Genomic DNA, 10567 nt, shown 5'->3' with positions numbered 1-10567 from the left:
AAGAAAAATGGGATAGTAAAAAGTTCTGGAACTACAATTTGAGCACCCAAGAAAAAGTAAGGCAAAGGGGATTTGTTTCAAATAGGAAACAGTAGATTCCAAGAGCCCACTATCAAAGTACTTAGTTTGAGATCACCTAAACGTCTCATTCAGACACAAGCACAGGTCCCAACAAAGAGGGATACACTCAAATGTTTACAAAGCATAAATAATATGTAAACAAAACAATAAAGAGCATAACAGACAGATGATTTACAAGGGAAAAATATAATCTCCCAAAACTCGAACTATACATTTGACTGTTTCCCTCCCAGCCAGATCCTGGACAAAACCAAGTAATCCCATCCCGAGACAAAGACAGAAAACAAGTTGGAAAACAGACATAGGGGGATAGAAGACGCAACGGGTACGTCCCTGCCCAATATGGGAAGTCGGGAACCCCACCCAGTGAATGGAGTTGGATGGATAGGACAGCAGATCTGATGGACACAATGAACGGCTTCAATCAACATCTCATTCACTTTAACTTGCACAATGCTTGCTTTGGTTTCGTGGTAGACAGTTCGTCTGACGCCCGAGTTGCCAGGGTTCGAATCCATATTTGTGGCGATGCAGAGTCATTGTAAAAGTCTCATTTACAGTCTCACTTGTGTTAATTGGAGTACGTTACTGAATTGTAACAACGTTGTTCGTGTCCATATAAATGTACTACCAGCTGCACGTTGAGCTCATTGTGGGTTTTATGATACATCAAGCTCGTGTAAAATTACATTTACATTTGACCGAAAAATGATACATAACGATAGAAGTCTACAAATCATATTGCAGGTTTATTTCAGTTCCAAAAGCCATCACAAACATTCATCCACTGTATCACATAAGTCTTTGGTCACCAAATAAAAGCATGAAGTTTGTTATGTGTACAGTGCAACATAAAAGGATAGAAACAGTTTTACTGATAAAACCCTCAAATGATAACAAACCAATATGTTGTTGCTGGTAAGTTGCTTAATTGCATTTGTTAAAAAGCATAAACTGTGAAGCAAAAGTGTTGAAAATCGTTTGAATAAAGTTTAATGCAAAAAAAAATAATTCTTAAGCACTTTATGCCGTTCTAAGCTGTCGTTGCTGCATTTTTTTCATTATTAATTATTATTATTCTGATTAAGGATGAGGGGATAAAGAAAGAATGAAATTAAATGCACAGAGGTGTCATTTCTTGACAGTCACCTCTAAAGATTGCAACTCTTAAAATTATCATAAAAAGAATAGTGAAATTTTACATTAGGTATCTAGAAAATGCTGAACATAAAGCTACATTGGCCAATTAAGTTAGGGTTAGTAGAAAGACTTTTTATTCTGCCATATCTGATTCTTTCAGATAGTTCTACATAGCTGCCAACTTTTCAAAAATAAAATAAGGAACGCTCATTTGGCCCGGGATGAGGGGCGATGTGTGCCGAAGCCCCGCCCCCCCCCTTCATCGAATCGCAACATATAAAAGTCAGCCTTTTTAATTACTATTACTAACACTAACAAGTTTGAGATGACAGAGGCTAGTCCAAATGTTGCTCAATTATCGGGTTTAGTACCAGCACATTTGAATCGTTAAAATGACACTTTCCACAATGATTGTTGTTTTGTTTTTAAGGGTTTTACGGCGCTTGCAACACATTTAGGTTATATCAGCGCCAGTAAAAAGGAAGAAAATTGGATAGTAAAAAGTTCTAGAATTACAGTTGAAGCATCCAAGAGAAAGTAAGACATAGGGGAACTGGGAACAAATAGGGATCAGATGTAGATTCCAAGAGCGTATCACCAATGTACTTAGTTTGAGATCACCTATAAGTCTTATCCGGACACAAGAACAAAATCCAACAAAGAGGAACACACTCAAATGCTTACATTATACATTAAAAATAACAAATATAGTAATAATACATAACAGAGAGATGATTTACAAGGAAAAAAATATCATCTCCCAAAACAATAAATATGCATTTGACTGCTTCCCTCCCAGCTAGGACTCCGGCGAGGGCCAGGAAAAAAACAAGTAATCTCATTCCAAGACAAAGACTGAAAGCATGTTGGAAAACAGATATAAGGGGATAGAAGACACAGTGTGTACCTCCCTGCCCGCTATGGGAGCTTTCCACAATGAGATCAAAATTCAGAACGGACAATATAAAGAAAGAATTCAACTGCCTCAACTTTGATAAGGACCAATACACAAGAAGCACAATTGTAAAATAAATGAAATAACTTAAGATGGTTAGAAATGCATAACTACCAACCTGGTACATCACTTGAGAGGGCGTTTTGGGGTAAAAATTAGGTGAGTTCAGATAAAAAGTAGACGATTGCATATATGTTTTCTTTCATGCAACATAATGGTCTTTAAGTAGTATACTATAATAGTAGTTATAGTAAAATGCACCTCTAAATATTAGAGAATTCCTACTTCTTTACTTTGACAAGATAAACACACCTAAAAATGGAGTATACTTATTTTTCTTGAACCTAAACCGTTACAAAAGCTTGCTTGAAAAAAAAAAAAATTAAAATCAGATGAAGATGTTTTTAAAGGGATTAAATTTATATATTTCATAAATTAATAAAGGGAAATAATCATTGTCATCTTTAATCAATATAAGCAATTGATTTTCTTATTGAATATCTTCCAATCAAAAAGGTGGATTTAATTTTATTCTTAATTAAAATAATATTTGTAACAAATAGTGAAAGTATCAATACTGTCTTAGAATATTCAAAGTATATCGAGGCTAACATCCATATCCTATGCAAATCTCCAATACATTATGAAAGGTTTGAGTAAAATACAGGCGTCATATAAACGAATGGAACTTTTTTAATTGTTGAAAATCATTTATGATAGAGGCATAATTCAAATTAAAGAGCTGCACAAATGGAGATTATGCTCTCACTGGACACCAATAATAATGATAATAATAATAACAACAATAGTAGTAGTAGTAATAGTAATAATAATGGATCAATAATAATAATTCATTAGGCTCACATGGCTTTTTTACCACAAATTAGTCAAAAATTACAAAATACGGATTTTGAACTAAAAATAAGCACTTACGGACTCATGAAGTCAAATACGGAACAAATCCGTTTTTAACAGAACGGTTGGCAGCTATGGTTCTACAAAGCATTTGTCTCTCAAGCTGAGCAAATGAATGTTCATATATATAAAAAAGGATATTGCAATGATGAACAGATTGTACTATATAAAGATAAAACGTTTTTGTAAACCCCCAAAATATGTCAATAACACTATACAATACAATGAATGTAATACAAATCAAATTCATGATTGTCATTACACCGATTGAAACGCTCTTTCCCTTCTATATTTATTTCTTTCATTAAAAATCTTTGTCTTCACCAAACTAATTAGTGTACCTTCAGGGATTCCTTTTTGTGAAAATACCCTGTGGTGTTTTAAGAACAGAATAATTTCAGACTTTCTAGGTAATGATCCCCTTGAACCATGTGCTGAAACATCTTCGACAAAGTTTTTAAAATATGACTTGACTCTATCTGTATCCTCATCTGACCATGACATGTATCTCCGATTTTTGCTTGAATTCCTCTTGGGTTCAGTTTGTTTTGAAGAACACGTAAGCTGATTTGGCACTCCTGCTTCACCATCAAATATTTCTTCTTGATTTACAGCTGTTACTATGGATGTTCCAAAATTTGCATTTGAGTCTCTATTCACTACAGAGTCATTTGTTTCAATGTGACAATTTCCTTCCCCAGTGACCGATGCTGAGTTATCAATTTGACCCAAAAAATGACCAACTTCTGTTATTTCTCGTATTGCAAGTGGACACTGATAAATGTTTTGATTGATTGATTCACTGTGTCCCATATGTCGATAGAAGACATCTCTCTCGTGTTGTGGGACATCAAGTAAGGCAAATAATGTCGAAGCTCGGTGCCTGAATTTATCAGCTATTAACAACTGGGGTTTCTCTAAATCCTTTACTAAGGAAGTGACATATTTGATGGCAATGTAACCACTTACATGATCTTTGGATATTCCTGTATTTGGAAAAAGAAATGGGTTGTCTGAAATATCAACAGCTTTACGCTCCTGTGCAAGTTTCCTTAAAGGCTGAATTGTGTCATTGGGTATCAACACAGGGACCAACATCTTGCTTCCCTTTCCAGACTGATAGGCCAGCTTATACTTCTCAAGTAACGCTTTTTCCAGAGGATCAGTGACATGTTGTACAAGCTGGGGATCAACCCATACACCTGAATCTGCATCATTCCAGTCTTTTAACAACATCCTTGCGGGTTCTCCGCCTCTCCTCGCATTAAACATTGTAAGCCTAGCTACGATGACATTGCGAAGCCTAACAAACATATGTGAATCAAATAATTGATAATCATCCTCACAAATACGGACCATCTCTTCAGTAATAAATTGCCGTAGCTTCTTTATATCATTCTCTAATGGCATCTCTTTGGGTTTTCTCAAATTTGTTCTCTTTGCTTCACATTGAACTCTGGCTGTAAAAAAAAATACTATCCCAATTATAATCCAGGACAGCTTTGAACAAATCTATCTCTGCGGATTCTTCCATTTTGTTTTGCATTATATATTCCCCTTTTAATAAATTAATTAACTTTTTCAATATAAATCCAATTGAAAGCTTCAAGCCTGCTTTCAATGTCCCATCCTCTTTCAAAGTCATTTCAGAAATGGTTTGCGATATTTCATTAAAGTTACAACGCTTCACCACGTCCTCTCCAGAGAAAGAAGGTTGATTTGTTCTCTTCCTAGTTTTTAAAATCAAATTTCCTAAGATGCGTAAATCACTCATTATAACTTTTCTCTCCTTCTTTGAACTTTTACTCCACAATTTTGTTCCTAACAATACTATAGCTTTGTCTGATCGACACAAATTTCCCACTTCATCATTCCGAAATTTGTCAAGAATATTCTCCTTTATTTCTTTACTTGCATTGGGAGCCACGGGATAAAATTTTACAACCCCAGTACACAGAGCATGCTCAGTACTACATTTCTTTTTGTGTTCATAAACCCTTCGTCCAGAGTAAAACCCCTTACAGCCAGCACACATAACAACTTCATGTGACCCTTGTGCTCTCTCACGCATAACTATTGAATTGTTTCTAGTGTTTGAATAAAAAATGCCCTTTTTCTTGAGATACTCCATTGTTCTATCCCTTTCCTTTACAGGCTGTTTCATGGCCTCTGTAACTTCTGTCTCATCTTTGTGTTTCCTCATCAAATGCCTTGAGAGTTTTGTTTGCAACTGTCCACAGTATGGACAGGGTCTCCTTGGCTTTTTGTATTTCTCTGGAAAAAAAAGAAGAAAATAAAGCACATCATGCTATGAACTATGAAAATAAATCAATAGACAGATCGTATGCACATCAGCTACATGACAGCGATAGAGAGGAATAGCATTCCAAATATTTAAGGCCTGGACAAGTAACTGTCATAATTCCTTCTTGTTATATACTTTTCTACCATCTATTCCTTTGGAAGAGGTATGTTAGATTTGTGGAGACCTCTGCCACATAACAAATCCAGTGAAAAGACGCCATATTTTTGTTTTGAAATAGAAATAAATAGATCAATCCACCCACTTCACTGGGTTCAGGGTTCCCTCTTCATTATAATCAAAATATGAACATAAATCGGAATAGTAACACATTGAAGTCTCATCTGAATACATAGATTGTCCTTTGTTGTTTCAGCGAATAATCAGACAGAATGTCAAAAGAATTTTAGGTTTTTCCCCAACCACCCCTTGGAGGTATCAGTATCAGCGGAATGGTAAGCGTCATGTTTTTTACGTTGAGCAACAAAATTTACTCCAAATGCTTCACTCGACCCAGGCGGATAAGCAATCAAGAATAGACCCAAGTCCTATCCAAAGACTAACATTTCATTTAAGTTTATTGTAGGCCCTTGGCCAATCGACAAAATTCAATTCACATAAATTATTTACAACAATCAGAAATTAATTATATCAATAATAGTAATAGAATGCACTGAAGGCAATATCATATAATAATAATAATAATAATAATAATAATAATAATAATAATAATAAATAATAATAATAATAATAATAATAATAATAATAATATAATAATAATAATAATAATAATAATAATAATAAATAATAACAGTAGCGGCAATAAGTAACAATTAATATAGTAACAAAAGTAATAATAGACTATAGTTCATAGTCATAACAATGACTTTCTTTGTCATTGAGGGAGTGAGAAAACATCACCGGCTGGCAGAACAAACAGCCGACATCAATCAAACGTCCTCCAGACCGGGTTTAGCATCGGCTTCATTAATTCCTTAAAGACTTCCCCCCAACTGCCTGAACGATGCTGATGCCCAGACAACTTAATCCTGATTTATATTTTGTGGGAATGAAATATGACATGTATATGCCGGAAATATTTCAATAACAAACACACTGTTCAGATAGAAAATATTTGAGTCTTGCCTTTGTTAATTGACACAGGTAAGTTAGGAAAATAAATGCTAGTAAAAACGATCAGCAAGTTCGTGAACACTGCTTCTCAACTCGAACATATGTTTTCATCAAATCTACACACATCATGTTGTGAGCTGAATTTTAATGATCTCAGTTGTCATTGAAAGGAAACCCAAGAATTTTAGAATAAAGAAAAATATTGAACCTGGAAGTCAAAAGGGTTTGTAGCACAGCAGACATTATCAAAGTATAATTTTAGTACCGACAAATTAAAAAGAAAATGTGCTTTTCTTTAAATGCTCCCAATCATCATATACTGTTTAGGTTGCAAGATTAATAAAAATGTTATCTACTCTGATTCTCGTTAAGTTTCCAGCTGGTCTGTGAAAAAAAGCCTTAAGCATCATAGAAATACAAAGAAAAACAGTTTTAATATATAGATGGGTTGTAACAAAAAAACCATTTTAACACTTACAATACAAGCAATTTAAGTCTATTACAGACAAAAAAACACCCCAATAAAATAAACATGAACATTTTTATGGCTGGTTTCACTGATATCACTCACACATTGGGGTTTCAGATTCTAAGATGTCCACCCTATCAAATTTGGATTTGTGCTTGTTATGTAAATGGTAGCGTATTTTGCGACGCAGCACTGCCAAAACAGAAAAAAATGCAATAACACAAATGCAGCACCATGGAGGGGGTGGAAGTTTTCTTTTAAAAGGAATGGGTAAATTAAAATTGATCCCACAAATATCAAAGGAGAAGAATGACAAAAAAAAATGACTCACCATTGCACGTAACACGTTGGTTTGCAAGTGTATAGCATTCGGGTTGAACCTGGGTCCCAGACTGGCAACGAGGTTCAGTCTGTGATAGTTGTGGATGAGGCTCTGACTGAGTTGGGGAATGAGCACTAGGTTCCAAAGACAATGATGTACTCAGCATTGGGTACCTCACAGAGTACGTAGAGGAATCAGACTCGGAGTCAGCAACAAAATCGGGACCCTGTATATTTTGTGGAAAAGATGACAGATCAATCAATTTATTCATATTGACAATAAACATGAAGAGCCATTGTTTAATAATCCAACTAAACAATTAGCTGGTTAATAATGCAAGTATAATAAAAAAGAGTTGAGAAAGGCAGACATATTGTCTAAGTATTTAATATGTTCAACTGTGCTTGGATAAATATAGATACACCAACCAGGGTTTCAGTAAACCGTTTTTAACCAACTCTTTAAATCCTACACCAGGACCAACAACTACAAAACAATTTTTTATATCACTACGATTCTGGACATATAAACGGTTGTCATTGCAACAATATGAACTTCCTAACCTTGCAACTGCAATATAGTTAACAAAAAAAGTTGATAAACATTACGATGCAAGAGAATTTGGACAAAATGCGAGATCAAAAGTATAATCCCAACAGAAGCTATTTTAATTTTTCCTGGAAACGCATCATTTTCACATTTTGTCAAATAAAAAACAAACGACTTCAAATGTGAATGGCTCATCAATGAATATCACTTCAAAATATAACGAGGAAGGTTTAAAATAGTGTTATTGTTGGCGAAGTCCACTGCAAAGAAAAATTTTTAACAACAAAAAACTAGGAGATCTCACTGGTGTAAAACAGTGTTGTCCTTGTCCTGAAATATTGTATTGCGCCTAACAGACTGCAGGTCTCATCTTTTGTGGCAAATGTGTTTTGTCCACCACAAAATATGGTGATGTGAAGCATTTTGAGCACGGTGCCAACTGTGGATAAACGCTATACAAATGTTATGATTTTATTTTAATGTACATACTTACCACAAATGAATCATGTGATATGGAACTTTGTTCTGCATCACTTTCAGGCTCTGAGTTGGAGTCTATATAGAAAATAAAAACAACAAAAAAAAGCTGAAGACTATCATGTGCAAGTTTTTCTCTAAACTCTTAAACAAAAAATCATGCCATCTTGTGCTGTAAAAGGATTTTTTTTTAATTATTTACCTTATGACTATTGTCCTTTGGAAAAAAAGAAAATTAAGTCCGAAACCTTCTGGCTATTTTCTTTTAAATTTCAAGAACGTCAGAGTTGGCAAGGGAGGACGGAAATATAATTCCAGAAACCAATCTGTCTATAATCATATCCATATGATAGTTTTTCGTTCAAGATTCAGGTACAGTCCACTTAGGATAATCGCAATACCTTGGGATCATCGAAAATGTTGGGATTAACCGAAATTCAGTTTCCTGTCCACTATTTCAACATTTTACACATTTATTGTCAACTCAAACCAGTAAATAATATTCTTAGTCCACCACATACAGAGCAATTTGATTGAAACAAAAACCACATGGCAGCCCCGTGTAGATTTGTCAACCAAAAGCAGCTATGAAGCAAGCCGATATCTTATTCAGATTGGAAGAAGTTTCAATCTTTTTTCTCAACAATTCAACATTTGTCAGAGTTAAAGAGATTAGCCTTAATGAGAGACAATAAGCTCTCACCAAACTCGTTGGTCACAATGCACAGTTGTTAATCCTAAAACAAAGGATATCGCTCAGTCTCTCTTTATAACTGTCATTTATAACCTGTTGTCAAGATTATGACCAGCCCCACCCCCTTCTATTTAATGGCCACCGATGACGTCACAAACCCATACTGCAGAGCCCCGCCCTCTTTCGACTCTAACAGAGTGGTGACACACTACTGTAGCATTAAATCCTGCTCACTCTCGATTCTTCAACCTGTCACGATTTCATCCATGATGAAATTTAATCATGATATACTGTTTGATTTCTTGAATTTACCACTTTTTAAAAAACCGAAGTTTGTTGCAATTAACCAGTGACTTTTATATAGAATTATTTCCATTGCTTAGGAAATATTGTGATTAACCGAAAGTTGCGATTAAACGAGTTGCAATTATCCGGAGTGGACTGTAATAGTATTACACATCATGACTCAAAAAAAAAAAAAAAAAAAAAAGCAAACTATGTGTACCTAAATGTTATTCATTTCCTCATTAAATTACATTCTTACCATTAACATCATAGATCACATCAAAAGGGTTGTCTGGATTGACAGCAAGACATTTTTCAGGATTTTTAAAGCTCAAATCTCTCTGATCTGAAGTTACAAAAGAAATAGCATATTCTCAACATTAAACTATGATTTTGTGATATGGCATACTGTATGCATAAAGCAAGATGCAAAGACAGGTTTAAGTTTAAATTATTTTATATTCTTTTCAAAAATCCATTCTAGTTTTGCCAAAATAAAATAAACACGAGAAGTGTTGAGTTGGATAGCGCTAAAACTAAAAGTAGTAGTGGTAGTAGTAGTAGTAGTAGTAAACGACAAATCTTACTCACTAGTGTGAATCTACAGTCTACAGAAGTTCCCGAATTATCTGACTCCACTTCCAAATGACTGACTGACAAGTGACAATCATCAATCGGTGTGTGTGTGAGTGTGATGTCTACCCTATTGAAAATCTTAAATCAACAGTGATGTAATAAGAATGGCCAATAACTTACCATTTAAATTATCTCGGTGTCTCTTCAATGATGCCTCCAGCATCAATTTACCCCACGATGCCATAGACGTCTAGTTTGGAACTCAGCAAGTGACGAAAAAATACTTGCGGCTATAGAGAGGACGTCCGTCGGCCACTCTCTTCGCAAGTCAGTAGTCAGTGGTTATCAGATAATCCTTGGTTCTTGAAAAATATAGAAACACAGCGGTTCATTTAAAAAGACTCTTTTGTAGATCAAGATATAATGTTAGGTATTGCACTTTAAAATCTCTTCAGACATAGAACGGGTCAACTTGACGTCTAGACCAAATCATTTCGAAGATCGATATAGCAACAGCAACGCCTGGAATGGAGGATTTAAATGCGGCATCTGACGATTCTACTGCTATGACAGAAGATGCTCCATTTCACGACGTCGAGATGGCTTCAACTGGCATCAGGCATCAACATGCTACTCAATAATGGGTTTGATGAAGCGTTTGACTAAGA

At 34.9% G+C, this 10567-nt stretch overlaps 1 protein-coding gene across 1 annotated transcript; it reads right to left on the bottom strand.

Moving 5' to 3' along the window:
• Window positions 1–461: 461 nt before the first annotated feature.
• Window positions 462–7533, bottom strand: LOC144975977 (uncharacterized). Its single transcript, XM_078920225.1, has 2 exons — window positions 7328–7533; window positions 462–5365 (listed from the first exon to the last, which is right to left on the bottom strand). The coding sequence occupies exon 2, from the start codon at window positions 4499–4501 to the stop codon at window positions 3350–3352; it is 1152 nt and encodes a 383-aa protein (XP_078776351.1). The 5' UTR covers window positions 4502–5365; window positions 7328–7533; the 3' UTR covers window positions 462–3349.
• Between the last annotated feature and the right edge of the window lie 3034 nt (window positions 7534–10567).

Source organism: Berghia stephanieae, chromosome 1 (assembly GCF_034508935.2).
Source record: "Berghia stephanieae isolate SIO BIC M18660-M18661 chromosome 1, UCSD_Bste_1.3, whole genome shotgun sequence".
In the NCBI taxonomy this organism is placed as follows: Eukaryota; Metazoa; Mollusca; class Gastropoda; order Nudibranchia; family Aeolidiidae; genus Berghia; species Berghia stephanieae.
The sequence above is the reverse complement of the archived record's forward strand: the minus strand, read 5'-3'. Positions and strand labels throughout refer to the sequence as shown.

Coding starts and splice junctions, on each gene's coding strand:
- LOC144975977 (XM_078920225.1), bottom strand. CDS start 4,501: ATGCCATTAGAGAATGATATAAAGAAGCTACGGCAATTTATTACTGAA.